Consider the following 23,539-nt stretch of genomic DNA (forward strand, 5'->3'; position numbering starts at 1 on the left):
GCTGCTGTAGATATGTATCGTAACATACAGTCATACAGCACAGAAACAGACCCTTCGGTCCAACCAGTCCATGCCAAACATAATCCCAAGCTGAACTAGTCACCTGCTTGCTCCTGGCTGATATTCCTCCAAACTTTTTTTATTCGTGTACTTATCCAATGTCTTGTAAACATTGTAGTTGCATCCACATTCATCACTTCCTCAGGAAGTTCATTCCATACGCTTCATATCTTTTTTGAACGTCTCTCCTCTCACCTTAAAAATATGCTCCCTGGGGAAAATTCTGGGGAAAAGATAACTACCATTAACCCAACCTAACCTCTCTTTTTTTTAAAATAAATTTTAATAAGATCGCCTCTCAGCCTCCTACACTCCAGTGAAAAAGAGTCCCAGTCTTTCTTTTGTTTGAACAGGTCGATCAAAAATATCTACAAGCTGCTCCTCCACAGCATTTAATGGAATGGGTCAAGGACTGCTCTGGATACCCTGCAGTGATATATATACCATAACAAAATGCATTTCTATCTCTTAAAGGCATGATTGGATGGTTGTGGGGTCAAGTCCACTTCCAAAGACATGAATGTAAAATCGAGGCTGACATTCCAGAGCAGCAGTGAAGGACTGTTACACTGTGGGACATGCTGCTTTTGGATGAGATGTTAACTGAAGCCCTGACCTGCCTTGTGGTTATTCATCCCTCAATCTACATTAGTACCTTGCTCTTTGCAAGGGTTGATACGCATAAATTGACTGCTGTATTTCCCATATTAAAACAGTGCACTTCCATCTGGGTCACAATACACACACACACACACACACACACACACACACACACACACACACACACAAAATACCTTTTCTCAAATCGATCTTGATCTTTTTTCCTTGTTTCTTGGTCGCAAGTCCCCCAAAGGATGTTGGTGAAGATGTTTTCTTTGGCATTATTGAGTGGCTGTTGCTCCTTGAGTGCTGGGGGCTGCTGATCTGTGGTGAAATCAAGAGTGAATTGGTCTCTGGGCTATTGGGATAAACCACATCTGTTGGTTTGCTGGTTGGCTTTGAACGCAACGGAGGTGGAACTGTGGCTTTGGAATCGTCGTCGTGGCTATGACCAGTGAGGGTTCCGATTGCAGATTTTTCATAACGATCCCTGTTATAATTTGGAACTATCTGGAGCTGGACTGTAGGCAGCTGCATGGCATTTCGAAACACCTCCTGTGCTCTGAAATTCAAGACAGGATTCTCAAGTTAAACCGCATCATTAAGGCCTGAGATTCAAACAAAACAGTTCTTGCATTTGAAAAGTCCCATCCTGTCCCTTGATATGAATGCTCCCCCCCATACCTCACACTATCTAGACAGAAGCTATATTCCGGGGCGTTGAAGAATATGTTGTCCTGGTTATGAGCCAATTGCTAGCAAGTACACAAGTGTAGCATACAGTAGAATCACAGAATAGAATCATAGAATCCCTACAGTGCAGAAAGAAGCCATTCAGCATATCAGGTCTGCACCAACCCTCTAAAAGGGGGTTCCACCCAGACCCAACACTACACCCCATCCCCACAATCCCCCATGGGGTTTTTTTAAACCATGGCTAAACCCAGTTAATATGCACATCTCTGGACACCACAGGGCAATTTATGGGCAATCCATCTAACCTACACTTCTTTGACTGTGGGAGAAAACTGGAGCACCCAGAGGAAACCCACACAGAAAGTCACCCAAAGTGGGAACTGAACCAGGGTCCCTGGTGCTGTGAACGAGCAGTGCAAACAGTTTGCCACCATGCTGCCCCAGTGGTCTGCCTTGTACATTTTTCTTCCCTTTCTAATGATGAGCACACCTTCTCTGGCTTTGGGACTTCATCATATGGCAGAGTTGAAAAATAAAGCACAATAGCCAGAGACTGCTGAACACAGTTGTTGGCACAGCATGGGCCTAAGTATACCACAGAAGTATGGCAACAGAGTTTGAAATGTTTCCACAAATTTGATTGATAACATGAGCTAAAATGGTTAAATTATGCAAACTTGCTGACCCATCCTTCAATCCCCTCATCCAAGTCATTAATAAAAATTACAAACAGTAGAGGCCCAAGGACAGAGCCCTGTGGAACACCACTCACCACTGACTTCCAGGCAGAATATTTTCCTTCTACTACCACTCGCTGTCTTCTGTTGGCCAGCCAATTCTGTATCCAGGCAGCTAAGTTCCCCTGTATCCCATTCCTCCTGACCTTCTGAATGAGCCTACCATGAGGAACCTTATCAAATGCCTTGCTGAAGTCCATATACACCATATCCACAGCTCGACCCTCATCAACTTTTCTAGTCACATCCTCAAAGAACTCGATAAGGTTTGTGAGGCATGACCTGCCCCTCACAAAGCCGTGTTGACTGCATTTAATCAAGCCATGTTCTTCCAGATGGTCATAAATCCTATCCCTCAGAATCCTTTCTAACACCTTGCAGATGACAGACGTGAGACTTACTGGTCTGTAATTGCCAGGGATTTCCCTATTTCCTTTCTTGAAGAGAGGAATTACATTTGCCACTCTCCAGTCCTTGGTACGACTCCAGTGGAGAGCGAGGATGCAAAGATCTTTGCAATAGGCGAAGCAATTGCATTTCTCGTTTCCCAAAGCAGCCGAGGACAAATCTGGTCCGGGCCTGGCGACTTGTCCATCTTAATGTTTGACAAAATTTTCAGCACATCAGCTTCCTCTATCTCTATCCATTCCAGCATGCACACCTGCTCTTCAAAGGTTTCATTCACTACAAACTTCGTTTCTTTCGTAAAGACAGAAGCAAAAAACTCATTTAGGGCTTCCCCTACCTCCTCAGACTTTACACACAAGTTCCCTATGCTATCCCTGATCGGCCCTACTCTTTCCTTGACCATTCTCTTATTCCTCACGTAAGTGTAAAATGCCTTTGTGTTCTCCCTAATCTGTTCTGCCAAGCCTTTCTTGTGCCCCCTCCTGGCTCTCCTCAGACCATTTTTGAGCTCTTTCCTCGCCTGCCGGTAATCCTCTAGAGCTGAGCTTGACCCTAGCTTCCTCCACCTTATGTAAGCTACTTTCTTCCTTTTGATGAGAAGCTCCACCGCTCTCGTCATCCAAGGTTCCTTTATCTTACCCCTTCTTGCCTGTCTCAGAGGGACATATTTATTCATCACTCGCAACAACTGTTCCTTAAACAGTCTCCACATGTCTATAGTGCCTTTACCATGGAACAATTGCTCCCAGTCCATGCTTCCTAACTCATGTCTAATCGCATCATAGTTTCCTCTTCCCCAATTAAATATCCTCCCATTTTGCCTATTCCTTTCCTTCTCCATATGGTCACAGAAATTTGAGGGTGTGTACATGAGGATCAATGGTCGGCACAACATCGTGGGCTGAAGGGCCTGTTCTGTGCTGTACTGTTCTACGTTCTATTATCTATTCTTTTACGAGACGTGGGGATAATTGCCAAAAGCCAACATGCGCTGCCCATCCTCAAATACCCATGAACTCAGTGGTTTGCTGAAGGGCAATTTTACAGGGCAGTTAAGACTCAGCTAAATTACTGTAAATCTGGAGTCACAGGAAGACCAGATCAGGAAAAGTTTGCAGATTTCCTTGTATAAAAGTAAACCAGATGGGTTTCTATAACAATTGAAGTTAGTTTCATGGTCACAATCATTGAGATGATCTTCCCGTTCCAGATTAATTCCACCAGCTACCATGGGGGATTGGAACCCATTCTCTAAAGCATTAACATCAGCCTCTGGATTATTATTCAAGATACATTATGATTGCATCACCATCTGTCCGAAGGGGACAATACAGCTGCACTAATTTGGCTTGCACATCCTAAACAAAGTCTTCAAGATGAGTTGAAAAGTAGAGACAATACTCTTTGGGCACAAGTGTACAGAACAAAGGGGCATTCCTTTAAAAAAAACTAGCCCATTCAGGAATGATGTCAAGTTGCATTTCTTCACATAGAAAATGGTAGAAATCAAAAAGTAGTCAAGGGCCAGGTGAAAAATTTCAAAACTGAAATTGATCACTTGCCTGACGTGGAAATCTATGATCACAGAAGCAAGCTGAGTAAATATGGTTTAGATACAGGACAATCATGATCTAATTGAATGGCATAAATGACTGAGGGAGCTGGATTTTTTGACTGCTATTCTTACATACTTAAACTAGGCAATATTTCATCATATCCAAATGCGTTTGGGATCACAAACAAAGACATCCATCTGTATGTATCTGATGAAAAAATAGTGTGACATAACAAAGGATTACAAGAGAGAGCACAACTGCATTTCAAGCGTGGCTTGATGTATACAAGCGAGGATGAGAAGAGAATTATTATTGGAATTTGGAAGGGACATGTTCATTTTTGTTTTCTGTTGAAGATATTGAACCAAACATGACAAAATCCATTTCAGTAACAACTTTTGAGAGTATACTGTCCAATTCTCATCCATCACACACACCAAGGGTGTTTTAATAAAAAGTAAGGTTTACATCCTCCCAAATGTTATTTTGGCTGAAAAACCGGAAGCTTTGAGGGGACTCACATGCACAGTCGTAGTGCACAAGGAAAGCATGAGAGTAAAAAAGCAATGGAAGTAAATAGGGAAGTGCATTGAGACCACAATCAAATCAGTCATGATTCTACTGAACTGCTGAGTGGGCTCAAGGAGCTGAATAGCCTTCTGCACTGAACTCATAGGGTGCATATATTTAAAAGGTTTCAGAAATGAATGGTTACACTTACTGAGCAAACGTTCTGTCCATTAAATTGTTGTCATTAATTTTGATGATGCATTCGTTCTCTTGGAGTAAACGCTCTCTTTTTGATCGGCTGTTCTCTTCAATACCACGGATGCACAGACCGAGGAATCTGGAGAACAGATGACAACAAATGTGTACAAGTCTTGAAAAAGAGTCCTGCTGTCACCTGTGTCTTCCAACTTCTGCCTTCTCTCCTATGATTTTATTCTTGTCTCTCCTGTCTATTTGCCATCTCCTCGACGATGCTGACAGATGCAATGTGAAAAAGGGCACGCCATATCAGGTTACAAAATTTGAAAAATAAACTTCCATCTCCTCGACAGAATTGTCAAATGCAAAGACAAAAGGGGCACAATGTGTCAGCCTACAGTGAAAGAGGCTGCCCTGTTACTAAATTTAGCACCCATTCAGCTACGCAGTGTAATTTTTACAAGGTAGCACTCTCACCTCTGAGTCACACAGTTCCAGGTTTAAATCACATTTCAGGGTTTGAGCACACAAAACCAAACTGACGTTAAGGTGTAGTAGCCCCATCTTCTTTAGGGCAGTTAGGGATGGACAATGACAGCTGACCCAGTCAGCAGTACTTATAGCCCAACCGCAAATAAGAACTAGTACCAAAAGGACCTGCACTATTAAAAGTGCTAATTTCTGGATGATATGTTATCTGAGACATTACCTATTGGCTGTGACTTGCCACTAATGTTATTTGGCATGCAAGCAATCCTGTTTTGTAACTCACCAAGTTGACACCTCATTTTTTTGCTATGCCTGGTACAGCTGCTGGCAGGCCCCCTCCCCCAACAAACTTCATTGACTTGGATGAAAGAATCAAGTGAATGGCTCTTAAATTTGATGATAACACAAATATAGGCAGCTGGGAAAGATGTGAAAAGGACGTAGGGAGTCTGAAATGGATAGAGAGTGGTTAAATGAGTGGGGGAAAAGTTTGCCAATGGGGTATAAGGTGGGATAATGTGAACTTTCCCACCTTGGAAGAAAAATGGAAAAGCAGTATTTACTGAAATAGAGAGTGATTGCAGAACTCTATGAAACACAGGGACCTAGGTTTCCTGGTGTATGAATCACAAAAGTTAGTATGCAGGTACAGCAAGAGGATACGAGGGTAAATGGAATATTGTTGTTTATTGCAAGGGAAATGGAATACAAGAGTTAGGGAATTTTGCTATAATTGTACAGAATATTGGTGAGCCCGCATCTACGGTCTTGTGGGTAGTTTTGCTCTCCTAACTTAACAAAGGAGAAAATAGAATTAGTTTGGAGAAGATCCACTCAACTGATTTCTGGATTGAAGGGGCTATGCTATGAGGAAAAGTTGGGTATTTATCCTTAGACATTTAGAAGAATGAGAGGTGATCTTACTGAAATGTACAAGATCCTGAGGGTACCTGAAAGGAAAATGAGAAGAAATTTCCCCCTCTGGAAGGGACTTTTACTGGGGAAGCCGGCTCAAAAATCAGGGATCTCCCATTCAAGATGGAGACAAGAATTCTACTCACTCAAAAGGAATGGAATTCTCTTACCAAGACAAGGTGTTTTAATATTTATAAGCCAGAGTTAGAAAGATTCTTGATTGTCAAGGGTGTGAAAGACTACTGGGGTAAGTCAGGAAGTGGAGTTTCTACCACAATTAGGAAATCAATGATCCTGTCGAATGGTGGGAAGCTTGTGGGGCCAATTAGCATTCACCTCCTCCTATTTCATACGCTTATACCATTTTGAAAAACAGCAGGGAAGATATCCCCAGTGTCTGAGTCAATATTTACCACTCATTCAACAACACAAAGCTGATTATCTAATCTTGAACATATTGCTATTTATGAGAGCTTATTGTGGGAGATTTGGCTGCCTTGTTTCCTACATTACGACACTGACTACACTCCAAAAGTATTTCATTGGCTGTAAAACACTCTGAGATATCCAAAGATCTTGGAAAGCACCATGCAAATGAAAGTCTCTCCTTTAAGCACAACTGTTTACAATTGGCAAGCTCAGAAAAGACAACAGGCGAAAGGCAAGCTTGGCCTTTCAACACATTGCCTTGGAAAATGATACTACACCACATCAAGTATTGTGCTTTTATCTTTCAAACTGCCTAAATGAGTCTGTTATAATTAAGTTCAATATGCCATCAATCCACACACCTCCTGATCCAACTGTAGCAAAGCCCACTTCTATTCTATACAAGATCAAACAGATTCAATCATTTCCTGTTGTATAGAATTTCGATTGATTCAACGAATGCCCATTCCACTCTCACTGTGCGATGAATCCAACTTGCACTGCAGAGAATTTTCTGCATCGAAGCATAAAGCATTCCTTAATTATCCACACAGCAGAATAAATATAGTCACTCCTCTACCAAATCTAATCTAAAGTCAGCAGGTCATTTTATAGGTGTAATCAGTTTTGTGTAAAATATGTTTCGGCTAAGTGTTTTCGTTGCTTTTTGTTTAGATTGAATTGCTGAAACAAAAATGATTAAATGGGCTGAGGTACTGAGATTGGCTGACAATGGCTGTACTGCTTCAGTATTTTGTAGAAACCCTAACATAAGCATGAAATGGAAGGCCTGTCGTGCATTTTCAAGATTCAAACGTACATTCAAAGCTCACGATGACAACCTATTACAAATCCTTTGGTACCTGGTTAAACCACATTTTAAGATGAAGAATAAGATTAAGATTAAGGACAAATGACATTCACTGCTCCCACCGCTGCAACATCCTCCCAACCCCCAGCCAACCAGCCATAACAACTCTCCAAACTATCATTACACCCTTTCCCCGAAGGAAGCGACTCATAGTAAGATGCATTATTATTGACATCAAATTCTCAATAACAGCTCATCAAACTCTCATTTGTTATGCAGTTACACCCTCAACTTTCATCCCTGCATCTTTGGAAGGCAGTTTTGCTGGTGTGTGGGTTCATAGTACGTTTCAGCAGATTTACAGCCAAGACTAATCCCATCCAGATCAAGCCACCACACAGTCATTTCCCAATTAGCATCAATGGACATTGAAAAGCAGCAGTCTGGCATTGTCCCACCTCCCTCCTAACCACCAACAGCTCCCCATCATCTCTTTGGCCAACTTCCACTAGCCCAGTGACCAATCAGAGCATCCCTACCTACCTCTGCTATGTCAGGTGAGTTCAGTTGTCATGTGTGGCAAAGACCAGGGGTTGAATTCTGCGCAGGTCAGTACTGTACAAGGTATTTGGTTATTACTAACCCACTGGTGCAGTTCCTCCTGACTGCACAAACAGAATGATTCTCTGGAAAAATGCAAAAAATTTCCCAACCCCAAGTTCCTCTGTACTACCCCCAGCCACTCCCTACATTTTGAGAAACGCAGTATACGACCTAAATGCATTGTAAATTTTAAGGTTCATTGCCGCTGTTGATAAATATTTTGTTTTCTTTGTGCATAGGAAAAATCAAAGGCATGCAGAATCCAGTGCCAACCAGATTATGATTTGTATTTCTTGGCCAATTTCTGAAGTTTGGCCCCATGCTAAATGTTAAAATAATTCAAATGGCTGAAAAGCAGCATTAGTTTTGGACAGCTTTGAGAAAGGAAGTCAGCTTTTTTAAGATCCCAGTCAAACAATATGCTTAAAGATCTTATACAGTTAAGTCTATTATTAAATTATCGCATCATAAACTTATAAATCCTAATTTAAACATTTATAGCTCACAGACAATTGCATCTCATTCTAATGAAAAGGAGCATTCAACTGGACAATGTCATAATTCAAATTAATGAATAGATGGCATCTTGCTGCAATTCAACTTCTCCTTTTGTTGGAAAATCTCTCAAGTCCTGAACAGTCCAGAGCATCTTGATTTTAACCCAAAATTCCTATATTGTTATACATGCAGGCACTGAAACGAGACGATGAGATGACATTGTGGAGACGAAGTCTTCCTGCCCTTATCTGGCAAGAAACCTCTGTCAGTCAGATACACACACTGCATTGATCCTACTCTGCCGCATTCACTTTCTTTCTTACTGGAGATTGGAAACAAAGGGGAAGAGATAGAGATACTACACAATAGGAGAATAGCTGAAAACAAAACAACATGCAGAACAGACAAAAGAAAGAAAAATAGCATGGAAGAAAGGTAGAAAAGTGAAAGAAAATGCTAGGTTGAGATGGAAGGAAAAGGGTCAATTTGTCAAAGAAACAAGGGAGAGAAGAAAAGAAGGCATGACAAAAAGGATGGAAAGAGAAACAGTTATGAGTGAGTCAGAAAAATAGTAAAGAGAGTTCAATTGAAAATGTGTGGGGGCAGCCAGAGAAAAGAGCCAGGTTAGTGGCGACAGGCTTTGGGTGACAGGGGAGAGTGGTTGATGAGATACCAAAAAGGATGAAGTAGTAATGGGGAAAAAAAAGTTTGGGACTGACTGAAGAAGAGGGCAGGGCGGGCACAGAGGAGTGAAGAGAACTGCAAAGGGAGGGAGGGAGGGTCTGGTGAAAAGGGAAATGGGTGGGGGAGAGATAATGGGAACTGCAGATGCTGGAAAATCCAAGATAACAAAGTGTGGAGCTGGATGAACACAGCAGGACAAGCAGCATCTCAGGAGCACAAAAGCTGACGTTTCAGGCCCAGACTCTTCATCAGAAAAGGGGGATGGGGAGACGGTTCTGAAATAAATAGGGAGAGAGGGGGATGCGGATCAAAGGTGGATAGAGGAGAAGATACGTGGAGAGGAGACAGACAAGTTAAAGGGGCGGGGATGGTGCCTGTAGTGGTGAGTGTAGGTTGTGAGGGGATAGGTCAGTCCAGGGAGGATGGACAGGTCAAGGGGGAGGGATGAGGTTCGGAGGAAGGGAATGGAGGTGCGGCTTGAGATGGGAGGAGGGGATAGGTGAGAGGAAGAACAGGTTAGGGAGGCGGGGATGAGCTGGGCTGGTTTTGGGATGCAGTGAGGGGAGGGGAAATTTTGAAGCTTGTGAAATCCACATTGATACCATTGGGCTGCAGGGTTCCTAACTGGAATATGGGTTGCTGTTCCTGCAACCTTCGGATGGCATCGTGGAACTGCAGGAGGCCCAGAGTGGACATGTCATCTAAGGAATGCGAGGGAGAGTAGAAGAAATTGATAAAAGGCTGAGGTGTCAGGGTGGGGCGGATGGGGCGGGGGGGGGGGGAGGAGAAATGGAACAAAGGGACAGGCAGAGGACTGAGGTAAAAAGGTCTGGTGGGTTTGGGGAGCAAGAGGGGTGGAAAGGGAGCTGCCTGAGAAAAGGGAATGTGGGGTCAGAAAAGAAGGGAAACAGCGATTGGAAAAGAAAAGGGCAAAAGAAAATGTTTTTGAAAAGATGAGAAGTTTTAAACAAGATCTCCACAAAGTCTCGGGGCTTCAATTTTAGGGAGCATCAAGCAGCACGATTACTGATGGAGAGCACGATTGGAACAAAGCGAAACAGTGAACTAAACAACATTAAGGTCACTTCAGTGCTTCAAAGATATTAAATTTCGTTAAGAATTTATTTCTTCAAATAAGAACCAATTTCTTCCTAGAATTTGGAAAGGTTAGGAACTGCCATGAGTTTACAATTCAGTAAGCCTTTGTTCTGAAATTGCAGTTAATGTGGACACAACTATTACGTTAAGCATCAACTTTTCCTACTTCAGTGGTACTTCCAGATTCCTTTTCAATGAACAAAACCATTTTTCATTCTGGAGTTAAAAGGAGTTTTATGCCACAAATCCAGCCTAACAAAAGCCTTTTCATGAAAACTTTTTCTTAAAAAAAATCACTGGCACACTTACACCCGTAGCCTATTCCAGCTGCAGCATAAACATTTTCCAGTGACTCGCTGTAATTTTTCACCATGTCTTTCCTCTCCTGGGGCGCTAACCCAAGTTAGGATTATGTTTCCCACAGCAATCAGCACAGCCACCAATACCTTCCCTGCTTGGGCAGACTTAAATGTTTCAAATGGCCAGCAATGGTCTAGTAGCCCACTGTGCACCAGTGCAGACAAAGCAAACTCTTACTGTACTGCCACGGTCTTAATTTTGACATGCATCTCAACAGAGTACAATCACACGATGACTTCCCAAACGGGGACTGATGGAAGTGGCCATCAGAGTTGGGTGTTCACCTTGCCGATTCACCATCCATGCTCTATGGCAATGCGTAAGCTGCACCATCAGAAAGTTAGTGGAGGAACCAGACAGGAAGCTACCCTTTTATTATGAACCTAACATAAAGGCATAGTTTAATCATCACAACCTCATCCTTTCACACCACTGTGCTCCTCCTGATAGCGTTGAAGGCTTACCTCATCTCTAAGCGGGGCTGCACAGTAAATTGAGTGGACTTGACATCTGTATTGAGTTGCTTTCACATAACTGATATATCAAAGAAGCCAAAATATCAGCGCAAAGATTGCCTCAGAGAACTCAAGGTGAGGGTTGGGTATCTTGCAGGAATCATGGGTTTCAGAGGTGGCTTCACTGTGAAGCACAAATGTGCAAACGGAACTAGCATTAAACCATAAGGTTGTGCAATGAATATGTTAAAGCAAAATTCAATTTATACCACATTTGAAAGAAACTCACAGTGAGTGAAGGCTACAAATGGGAACAAATCAAAGTTAATGTGATAGCAACAATGAATTGAACACACAGTCCTAATAATTCATGGTAGCATAAGACCATAAAACATAGGAACATAGGCCATTCAACCTATCTAGTCCCCTCTGTCATTCAATGATATCATGGCTGATCTGTTAATCCTCAACCTCAGTATCTGGCCTTTTCTCTGTAATACTTGGTTTACTTACTCATTAAAAATCTGTGTTTCAACCTTAAAAACACAAAGGCTCAGCCTTAACAGCCCCCTACAGTGAAGAATTCCACATATTCACTACCCTATCAGAGTAAAAACTCCTTCTTATCTGTCTTAAATATGTGACCCCCTCTTCTGAGGTTTGGCCCTTAGGTCCTAGACTCTTATGTTTCACGAAGGTGCAAAGGTCTCCTCCCATTTTTGTAAACACCGATATGCACATGCCCAACCAACTCAACCACATCTCATAAGAAAACCCCTCAACATTAAACCTGATCATTTACCAAAAGCCTGCTTTCTGAAAACACTGACTGTGACAAACATTTCTAATGAATTTTTGAACATAAAGTGGGTTTTTAAGGTTCTTATATTCCCTTAAGTTTCCCTTCCAGATTGTGCACTGTCACTTTTATGTTATCACTTTTAACTGTACTACTGAGTACACTCTTGAGCAAAGAACCAGGATGACACCACCTGACCAGTAGCCACAAACAAGTCCAAGCTACATCTTGCTAGACTAGGGATATGTACATCAAATTACTCCACAAAGGCCAGTATCCCACCATCAAGGTTTGTTGACTTGCGGAGCTGGCTTGTTCTCAGATGTTTCATCACCATGCTAAGTGACATCATCAGTGAGGCCTCCAATGAAGTGATGTTGTTCTACTCCATTTGGAATTTATACTGCCTGGTCCATTGTGATGAGTAGCGACATTTCTGGGTCTGATCTGTACGGGTTTGTATAAGAGGTCCAATTCTACATTTTTGTTGATAGCATTACGGGTTGAGAGTCATGCCTCTAGGAATTCCCGTGTGTGTCTATGATTGGCTTGGGCTACTATGGTTACATCGTCCCAATTAAACTGATGGCCTTCATTGTCTGAGTGTACTGATGTTAAGGAAAGTTTGGCCTGTCATTTTGCTACAGGGGGTTTTCATCTGTCAGCTAGGACTCCCTGATTGGACCAGGTTAACAATCCAATTGGGGAATTCATTCTATGGATGCTCACCAGGCCAACTTCAGGCCAATCACTATGTACATAAATTGCTTTCCAAGTGCAAGTTGTCAGCTTGTCTGTCGGTAAACCAGTCTAACATTTTCAGGTAGCTTGAAATCTATGCTACCTACCAATCCAGCATGAGACTGGCAATTCTATGATAGGAACACAGCACAAGGAAATGACAATCACCATGAAGTAAAATCCTTTCAGCTAATCATTATTTGCTTACAATTCATCCAAAAGCAAACCAACAGATGGCGTGTCTGAATACTGGCAGCCAGAAGACAGATAAAACACTGCTTTAGGCTGAATTTTTTTTAAAAGCCATCAACTCAAAAGAAAACCTCAAAAACACATTTTCTGGCTTTAGGGCTGTGCTGAGTTGACATGTAGGGATAAGTTTATTAGAGAGGAGCGGAAGCTGAGAGGATGAGAAGCATTTAGCCCTGATGTATCTAGTGATCAAAACAGAGTAACACAGATAGGGAAGGCTGCTGTGACACCAAAAATCAAACAGTCATCACCCAGTCACTGTTTAATTCATAATTCAAAAATGATGCCTTCAGAGATGGGCTGAAGGGTTCCTCACAAAAATGGTTCTGTACCTCAGCATGAGTCCCTTATTTAAAAGGGAAAATGAGCTGGGCTTGTTTTTACTTCAGTGGCACAGAGCAATTTCAGTTGTAAACTCATTGTTTAATATGAGATTTAGAAAGAGAGAGTTTGCTACCATGCTCTAGCGTGGAAGAATTCTTAAAGGTTGCTGAAATCTTACAGAGAATATTTGCGCACGCTTGACTTCACACAGAGTGAAAGGTAAACATCTACAGCTTGCATGATGTGGTAAATGGCTCAAGAGTGCTTCGCAGGGGCATCATCAGATGAAATTTGGTATTTACTAGATGAGAAAACATTAGGACAGCTGTCAAAAGTTAGAAATAAGTTTTTAAGGATCTTCTTTGTGAGGCAAAAATATTGACTAGATAGAATTCCTTCACCAAAGGCCTAGGCTGGTTGAGTGAAGGAAATCGGGGAAAACGTATGCGGTAGGAAGTATCATAGCCTGGGGATTACCCCTTTGGAGTAGTAACAGGACCTCAAGTTGGGGTTAGAGAAATACAGTCTATGCTGATTGCCCTAGTGATGGCCAGGCTTAGATCAGGAACTCCCTTTTGTGACTGGAACAAGGGTCAGGTGGATCTCACTGACTATGAGATCCTTGATTGGGGTTGTCAGCCAGGGCCATTCAGGAAGTCTTGGCTGACAGATATAAGCAGAAGATTCAGAAGGTCTCCTCAATCTAGGGACTGGCTTTGAGCTGGCTGGTCAGAGCCCATGTATATAAAGGGTGACTTGGTGAGGGGATACTGACCTCTGTGCAGTGATTTCACTCCCCAAGCTAGTTAGTCACAGGTACAATTGTAGGTACCACCCTTGGGTGTTGCTGAATGTTAAGGCACTAAAATTAGTTGTGCTCAGTGAACAAACAGTTCTATCAGTACCTTGCTCAATACTGAAGTGAATGATGTGGTTAAAGAGGTAATGAATTCAATTTTTCACTGCTCTCTCCGCTGTTTTTATAAAAAAGGAATTTTCTGAGTGCTTTGGTTAAAATTTATGCCTGTGCTTTCCGGGCAATTTGTAAAAGTTGTAAATGTAAGATAAATAAAAAAGTAATCCAATGCTTTAGTGATAGCAGTATTTCAAACTCAGTCATTTATAGATGAACTTCTGTGATTATTATTGATCATCTGTTCATTCTGGTCTATTACAGATTCTTAGTGCTTCTCCACTTTACCCTCTTTTCCTCCGAGGAATTTAATGTTAAACCTTTACAGTCAATATACCATAGATATAAAGTCAAAGGCCAGGAATTTTATCTGGTTTATACACACACATAGACACATGTACGTATAAGGGACTTAGAAAAGCACAATCAAAATACATAGTTGACAAAGTATTAAAATGTTCTGTTTTCATTTCTATTAATAAGCAATGAGCCTGAAAGGGAACACAAAATTTCCCATAAATTCAACATTTTAACTTATGGCTTTATTAAGTCATTCAGTGGCCAAATACACAAATCCAATGGGGGACAATGTTTCTACAATTGTATTTAACACAGCAAAATATTCCAAGGCATTTAACAGGTGCATTATCGTTCAAAGTTTGACACCAGGCCATTAAAGGAGATCTGAGTTTATCGAGGAACAACTTAAAAGCAGGCGAGCTGGAGAAATGGAGAGATTTAGGCAGGGAATTAGGGGAATAGGACTAGCAAAGTGGTTCTTAGAGAGAGCCAGCATGGACATGAGAGGCTAAGTGGCATCGACAGGGCTGGATTTTAGCAGAATGGGGAAGGCTTTTAAAAATGGCAGGCAGCATCCAAATGCAGCAAGCCTGCTGCTCCCCTCCCGCAACCCCCCCACCCCCCCACAAACCCCCCGCACCCAGCCACCCTCCTCAGGCAGATCTGATTTTTGCTGGCAGGTTGTGATTCTCAGAGGCAGGAAACCAGAATTCACTTCAATTTTGCATGGCATTCAGACACCCTTGACGTTGACTGGGGAGGTAGGGTTGCCTGGACCACGTTGCAAAAATGATGAAAGGATTTGCTAACGGACACATTGCTGCTGTATTTGTTTTAAAGAGGTGCAAATTACTCTAAACAGTATTAATTAATACATTAGCACAACACCTCTGTGTTTAACACTAACAGCACACAATCACCTTTGCTCAGCCTAGGCACTGGTCTGGGACAAGTCCTGATACTACAATGCGGCAGGGAAGGGCGCTGTGGTGAACAGCTGGAAATATCTCCCCAACCTGAAGTCACAAGCTTGCTGTCTGCTGTCAAGATGTGAAAGGAGCTGGTTGTTCCTATCCATTTGTCCCACGTGCACAAATCCCCCTTGGGATCCACTCTAATTAGCTTTGTCCCGTCATATTAAAAAAATTTGATTTTGTACCTTTACCTGAACAACTGTCTCATGAGTAACCTTAGCTTCTTAATCTATCTACATCATCACTAGTGCAATTACGTATTTGGCCACACAAAGGCTAATGGCAGAAAAAGTTGCACATTACACAGAATTTACAGTACAGAAACAGGTAATTCAGCCCAACTGTTCTCTGCCTGAGTTGATGACCCAAACGAGTATGCCCTGGCTCCCTTTGTCTCATCTCATCCTCACACTCCTCTGTGCTTTCCTAGCTTCCCTTTAAACGCATCCGTGCCCTTCAACCTTACCAATCTGTGAGATCAAAGCTAGGGATCAACTGAAAGAAAGACATCAGAGATTGTTAGATATTTATAAGTTGAATGAAGCGTATGGAATCAAGCCAGGTAAATGGAGTGAAGACAGGCCAGGATCGGATAGCCTGGGAGAGGAACCACTTTGATCTGAATGACTTTATTTGTCTCTATGATGCTAAGCTTTCTATGATGCTGTTCATTGATGTCCTGCAAATTAAAGCAGCTGGCTTGTTCAAATGCCAAAATATCTTGGTACATGTGCTGCCAAACTCACGTAAAGTGTGGAGTTCTTGCTGGGTGACAGGCTCTGAGCATTAACCATTTCCATTTTGACAGGAGAAAAAGGCCCTCCGTCCAGTTTACAAATGAATTAGAACTGCCCCTCTATATAACTTCAACAGAATCCACGCCTATTGAATGGAGAACCTGACTTCTGAAATTCTTACAATGAAAAACAGCAACATTGTTATTTTCAGGCAGAAGGTTGGGATGATCTGAAATGCGTGGCGTGGAAAAGTGATGGAGGTAGATTCATATCAATTTTCAGGAGGAACGTTCTGAAGAGGAGAAATTTGCAGTCCGCGGGGCTACGGGGCAATAACAAACAGGATAGCTCTTCAAAAGAGCTGAGACTGGCACAAGGAGCCGAGCCATCTCCATGTGTTCTGTAAGATTCTACAACCGCGTTGTTTACAGAATTGTTCCTTTGCCACTTGTGAAACAAATGAACAAACAAACCACGATGAAGAAATGAAAAACAACAGCCAGTGGTGGGTGAAATGGGGAAACTGAAAAGTATGGAGTCATTCAGGATGATGACACACACGATGACCCAGCCATGGGTTTTGCTGGCTCATTTCCCAGAAGGAAAATTAAATCCATGCATTTATATAGAGCTACGGAAGATTTATAGCCTAGAAACAGGCCTAAGACTAGCCCTGCCCAACTTTTTGAGTTGGTACTTTTGCTGCAAACAAACCTCCTCCCACTCATTTTCACCAAAACCCACTTCGTTCTTCCTCGTATACTTCTCAAGATTCTCCTTACATGCATCTGTGCTACCCACCTCAATGACTCCATGTAGGAGCGAGTTCCACATTATCACCGCTGCCTGGGTCAGGAGTTTCTCCAGAATTCCTGAGTGATTATCCTATCTGGAATGGCCCTAGTTTTTGATTCTCCCACATCTCATGTTATGTTTACCCTATCAAATCCCTTCATAATTTTAAAGACTTTTTGTTCGATTGCCCTTGACCTTCTGCTTTTCAGAGAAAACTGACTCACTGTGTCCAGTCTTTCACATGCCAGATTTTTTTTTAAAGTAAGTGTTGCTAATTTGAGATATACACTGCCTAACTAAAGGGAGGAATGACAAACCTGGGAGCAAAGCTCTGGACTCATTCTGCTTGAAGTTGCTAATTTCACTCTACAGCATCTGCAAGTAATTGCAGCAACACCAATTTCACTTGGGGCCAAATAGTTATGGTCTGGAAACCTGTAACATTCTGTAAACATACACATTGACAGAGAAACAATACTTTATCAATAAGGCCTGTAGCCGACCTCACTTTATTGAGCCAGTGCTCAGCTGGAGGAGTGCTCATGCTGGGAGTTGTATATCCAGGGCACCATATGGATCCTGAACCCAGGGGACTCAATCTCTGTGTAGTTTAAGTATAGATGCGCTTTGGATACTTTACCTTCCACTCAACGAAGAGTTGAAGGGTACTACATGGATTCCCAGAGGGCCACTGTCTCCAGAAAACTCCACCTTCTTTGTCAAATCACTGCCAAGAGAAAGACAAGATGGATGAGGTTACACACAACAACAGCTGGGACTCAACGAAAACCACAGATTTTTAACCCATTCTCTCCAATAAGTAAACAGGATGGAGTGACCGGATTATAACGCATCTGTCAGGGCCTTAAGAGTAGTGAAAAAAAAGGTTTCAAATCAGTCAAATGCAAATAAAAGGAACAAAAACATTGGGCTACCAAGGTTTTAACAGGTGGGCAATTACATAATAAATGTACAATTGAAACTCTCGTTTTGGTCTTCAAAGTACTCAAAAATATGAAGCAGGGGAATGAAGTCTCCTTATAATGCAGCACCATGATGGAACACCAATGCTCATGAAATAAGTGCATGGGCATGACAGGCCGACAGAGATGTGAGGGTGATGAAGGAGGTAGGGGGTGGTGCTAACAGAGAGACAGAGAGAGAGAGAAAAGAAGAGAGAGACAGACAGCGAGAGAGAGAAAGAGAGCAAGAGCGCGACAGCAAAAGAGCGAGAGAGAGAGAGCGAGAGGGCGACAAAAGGGGGGGGTGAGACTGAAAAAGGCGGGGGGAGATGAGGGAGAGGGAGGAGCGGGATAAGGGAGGAGGGGGATGAGGGGATCAGGGACAGGCAGAAGGGGAATAGGGAGAGAAAAGAGACAGTTAGAGACAAATGGCGGGGGGGGGGGGGAGGAGGAGAGAGAGAGAGAGAGAGAGAGAGAGAGAGAAAGAGAGAGAGAGAGAGAGAGAGAGAGAGAGAGAGAGAGAGGTGGGGGGTTGGAAGAGGGAGACATGGGGGGGGCGAAAAAAGGGGGAAGAGACAGGTGAGGAGGGGAGAAAGACAGACACGGAGGGGATAGAGAGAGAGAGAGAGAGAGAGAGAGAGAGAGAGAGAGAGAGAGAGAGAGAATTGGACAGATGGTGGGGGTGAAGAGAGAGAGAGACACACACACACAGGGGATGTGAGGGAGGGAGCGAGAGAGACATAGAGTGAGAGAGAGAGAGAGACACCATGGTGGGGGGTGAGTGAGACAGAAATGGTGGGGAGGGGGAGACAGAGACACAGAGAGACACATGGGAGGGAGGGCAAGAGGTGGGGAGGGCATGGAAGAGACAAGAGGGGAGATCGAAGAGAGAGCCAGCGAGAGAGAAAGAGAGAAAACAGGTTAATTCTACAGCTCTTTCACTCTTAGCAGCAAAACACACAATGACCATTTATAAAACATGTTTCAATGTGTGACATGGTATAATGATGTTACACACATGAAGTTTGTACATTTATTACCATTTGGATCTGTCTGTTTAATTTAGAATAAAATGGTAGAGTCTGACATATTATGAACTCAGCCTGACAACAAGCTTTGGTGGCTTGGTCATTAGAGGGATTATTAAAGGTGGTCACAAGTCATATTACTGGGAGGAAGGTGCATGATATTCACATCACTGCAGCTTTGCTGATAGACTGTCCATCTGCGAGTTACAGTGAGGTGCTTGGTATGCTTGATTTTGTGAACAGTTATACAGTCAACTGTCTACTTAATCTAAAGTTTGCACAGAGTTGGGGGTCTATATTACACAGCATTAACATGTCTACCAGACACAAGCGATTTGAATTGTCATGGAGATAGTCTTTGGGAAGTTGAGGTCTAGAGGAAGCCATTTTAGGATTGGATTGCAAGTCTTGTGGGTGGAGCTCATACTCAGATTAAAGACACCAAGTTTTATAAACAAGGCGGGTAAAACTCAACATGAGCATGGGGAGGCAATGGCCAAGTCGTATTATGGCTGGGCTGTTAATCCATAGACCCAGGTAACATTTTGGGGACCCAGGTTCAAATCCCACCATGACAGATTGTGGAATTTGAGTTCAGAAAAAAAATCTGGAATTAATATTCTAATTATGAACAAAAATTCATTGTCAATTGTTGGAAAAAACCTTCAGGGATGGAAAACTGCCATCCTTACCTGGTCTGGCCTACATGTGACTCCAGACCCACAGCAATGTGGTTGACACTTAACTGCGCTGCGGGCAATAAATGCTAGCCTAGTCAGCAATGTCCACATCCTGTGAATGAATAATGTTTTTAAAAATTTAGGCATTGGAAGCTCTCTGGCTGGTAAAGGAAGCCAGTCAATTGGAACTGTGGATGGCTTTGGGTTGGTTCCTGCAGAATAATGTGTCTACTTAAGTGACAAAGAAAAATATAACTATTGTGCGGGTCTTTCAAATGCTTTCATGGTGAAAAGCGTGACCTTTTCTGTAGTTTAAAGTTACGAGTTTCTACTGAGTGGTGTTTAGACAAAATTGCTTTCAGTTTCTTTATTACCATAAAAGTCTACAGACTCAAAAAATTGTGGAGTCTTCTCAGACAGGCACTGGAATTCAAATTATTTTTTGAAGTTATCAAGGACTGTAACGATATCTAGAGTGTTGCAAATCCTTCACCTCCTCTGGAAGAACACTGAATGATTTGGGCAGCTGAGGTGTGAGCGGCCACCTAATTGTGGGATTGTTTTACCATGTGCCTTACTGAATTGCTTGGTCGCAGAGTGACTGCTGATGAGCTATTCAACAGAGGCAGAATCACAGCTAAACCAGATTCTCTGTTCCATATTAGAGGCACACACTCGGGAGACTTCACCCAACAAAACCGCAATCCGGGTCATCATTGGGAGCACTTCCTGCACATTTACATCAGTGCACGAGATGTATTGGAATGGGATACCTTTTCTGATGGATCACTATACTTCCTGATATGCTTAAATACCCGGACAATTATAATTGGTTCAACCTGTCCTTGATAAGCAACTCATGAGAGCAAAAGAAAGGGAAAAATCAGGGGGCAGAAAATAAATACAGAATGAGGGCTGAGTTTTATACCTCTTACCTGTTTTTAAAAATCAAAATAGCTGGAAGGTCACATGCCCAATTGTGAGTTTATACCTAATTGGCGCCTCAGCCCAAGTATTGCAGGGGTGCTGAAAACTACAATAACTTGGTACAAAGGCAATAAACTGAAGTTTCCACTTCTGTTTGGCATCCTGTAGAAAATGCTCATGTGCATGCACGCCATATGAGCTTGGGCCTGTTTTTGATCAAGTAGCCTCCCCTATTGCTTAACAGAGCAACTTGCACATACACAGTATCTGTAAGTGTTGTATAATCAGATAAAGTTTAAAACCAAGCCAGATTAGGAAATATTGGAGCAGGTTTGACCAAACAGGTAAAGAGAGGGAATTCTAGAGGCAAGGGCTGGGACAACTGAAGGTGCTCCAACAATAAAATTCAGGGCACTGAAAGGGGCAGAATTGAAGGCACACAGAGTTCCCAAACTCCTGGAACAGTCTGGAGATGAGCAAGGGGTACGAAGGAAATTGAACACATGGGCCAAAAATTTTACGTTCAAAGCGTTACCCAACTGGAAGTATATGGTCCGAGAGTCCAGGGAGGTTAGGTGAGTGTGAATTAGTTTACAGGTATCAGAGTTTTGGATGAACACAAGCTTATGGAAGCTAGAAGATGGGAGGCTTCCTTTTACCGTAAGTGTATAAACAAAGCATATACTCATTCATAGGACGACAGTCACTGGCAAAGCAACATTTGTCAGCATCCCTAAATACACTTTAGAAGATGGTAATGAGCCAGGAAAGCACTGGAACAGTTTAGTCTGAAAATAACACAGGCACACATGGCAGTCTGACAGAGAACCGTACAGCCTACTGTCATGCCCCAATGACCAGAGGGGTTCAAGCGCCCTGTGAAATCAGACCCTGGAAAGGAGTTTTCACCCACAGAGGGGGAAGAGGATAGATTGAAAATGACAAGAAGTAGTAAATCTATTCAGCCATCATCTGCGTTATTTGCAATACATGCAAGGGAGTTCGTTCTTAAAATCCATGATAATACCCTTACACAACACTGAAGTGTCAGCCTGGATTTTTTCAATATATATATTTGTTTGTGGGATGTCAGCAGGGCCAGCCTTTTATTACCCTATTCCTAACTGCCTTTGAGAAGGGGAAAGTGAGCTCCAAGCTTCATCCACTGCATGAATTCAGGGTAATGTGCTGTAAGGAACGGAGTTTCAGGATTTTGACCGAACAATAGTGAAGGAATGTAATTTTAAGTAACCGTGACGTGTGATTTGCAAGTGACGTTGTTCCCATGCGCCTGCTTCCTTGTCCTCCTCGGTGGTAGAAGTCACAGGGTCTGGAAAGTGCTACCAAAGCAACCTTGGTATGATGCTGCAGTGCATCTTGTAGATGGTGCATGCTACAAACACATTGGATCAATGAATGATTAAACATGATTGATGGATTGCCAACCACATGAGATGCTTTGTACTGGTTGACAAAAACAACCTCAAACTCCAGTCATCCAGGTCAGAGGACAGTATTCCATCACAGAACTTTTACTTCAATCTTTGAACTCAAGCCTTTAACTTTCTGACTCAGAGGTGAGAGTTGCCAAAGACTGAGATGTGACTGACCCCTTTACGTACAAGTCTTGACAGTGAATTTCTAATGTGTCTTTTCACTGTTAAGATCGCTATAGTCAAGCCTGATGTGGACTTTGGCCAATGTTCTCATAGGCCCTCATTTAACCTGAAACCTAACTGATAAAAACTTGAAGCAACAAGTCACCGTGGTTAACCCTTCTCCCTCCTCAGCGCAAGAACAATGATGGAAATGGTTACATTTTCCTGCAAGGATCTTATTGGAGATACCGTCAAATAGTTAATCTGGCCAACAATTAATGCTTTACGCAGCTTTCATAACTGCAGACAAAAACGCACAGATGTTGTGTGTCATTTAACATCTGGTACAAGTAAATATGAACTTTCCATACAACGGGCATAAAGATGAGAAGGAATTTTTTGTTTGCAGACAATGATTATGATATGGAATGCAATGCCTGAAAGAGTGACAGAACCAAATTTAATGCTAAATTTCAAAAGATAATGGATGGTCACTTGAAATAGAAACATTTACAGGGCTGTTGAGAAGGAGTAGGAGAACTAATTGGAGGATTCTTTCAAAGAACTGACACAGGCATAATGGGCCCAGTCCCTTCTTCATCTGTTGTATGATTCAATAATTCCAAGAGGTACATACACCCATGTGATGACCATTTTTTTTAGCCACTTGTGATCTATTTACTTTAAGGTTGTTTCAGCTGGTTATATCATATCATTTTTGAATAGGAATTGTGGTGGGATTTATTGGCTGTGACTCTGAAGACCCTTTAGTTGTACCTTCAAACTGTGTGCATGCAAATAAATTCTAGAGTTAAAAGAATTTCCAAATCACTAAGCATAACAAATAGCTTGAGACGTATACAGTGAGCACTTTTAAAGCTCATTCTCGACCTCTGCCTCTTTGGCACGCAAATTCATGAAATACCAATGCCACCCAGAAGGGACGGGACAGTCCATGCTTTCTTAACCTCCTAAGACTAGCCTGTAAACATTCCAACTGTCACTTTTTGGAGGAAGCAGCCCCTGGATCATTCAAGTAGGAAGCAGAGAGGTAGGTCGAGTGGCAGTAAGCTCCCTCCTAGGCGATAGAAGATGTATCGCAAAAGGAGGAATAGAACTTGCAGCTCTGAACCGGATGCAAAAGTATCATGTCACCACGAGTGAATGGGCTTCAAATGAAGGGCCTGAATATTTCCCTAAACATCTCCATCTTGCCATTTCTCTCACTTCCTTGAAATTATATCTTTTGGCCACCTGTCCAAGCAGCTTGGTTTCAAATTTTGTTTGACAGTGGCCTTGTGCAGTGTCTTGGGATATTAACGGTGCCAGACACATAAAAAAACAGCTGTAGTTATTAAGCTCTTTTGCCCCCCTCTTATGCCTTCCACTCTAAAATAGTGTG

The 23,539-nt window shown here is 42.4% G+C and overlaps 1 protein-coding gene across 2 annotated transcripts in view; it reads right to left on the bottom strand.

Moving 5' to 3' along the window:
* Positions 1–23,539, bottom strand: part of LOC125453947 (partitioning defective 3 homolog B-like) — an 883,406-nt gene that overhangs the window by 479,541 nt on the left and 380,326 nt on the right. For both annotated transcript variants that reach the window (XM_059647050.1, XM_059647051.1), the window contains exons 6-8: positions 17,583–17,669; positions 4,779–4,904; positions 855–1,222 (exon numbers count right to left, since the gene is read on the bottom strand). In XM_059647050.1, the coding sequence (XP_059503033.1) occupies positions 855–1,222; positions 4,779–4,904; positions 17,583–17,669 (581 nt within the window). The remainder of the gene's footprint in view (positions 1–854; positions 1,223–4,778; positions 4,905–17,582; positions 17,670–23,539) is intronic.

The sequence above is a fragment of the Stegostoma tigrinum genome, chromosome 7, assembly GCF_030684315.1.
Source record: "Stegostoma tigrinum isolate sSteTig4 chromosome 7, sSteTig4.hap1, whole genome shotgun sequence".
Lineage (NCBI taxonomy): Eukaryota > Metazoa > Chordata > Chondrichthyes > Orectolobiformes > Stegostomatidae > Stegostoma > Stegostoma tigrinum.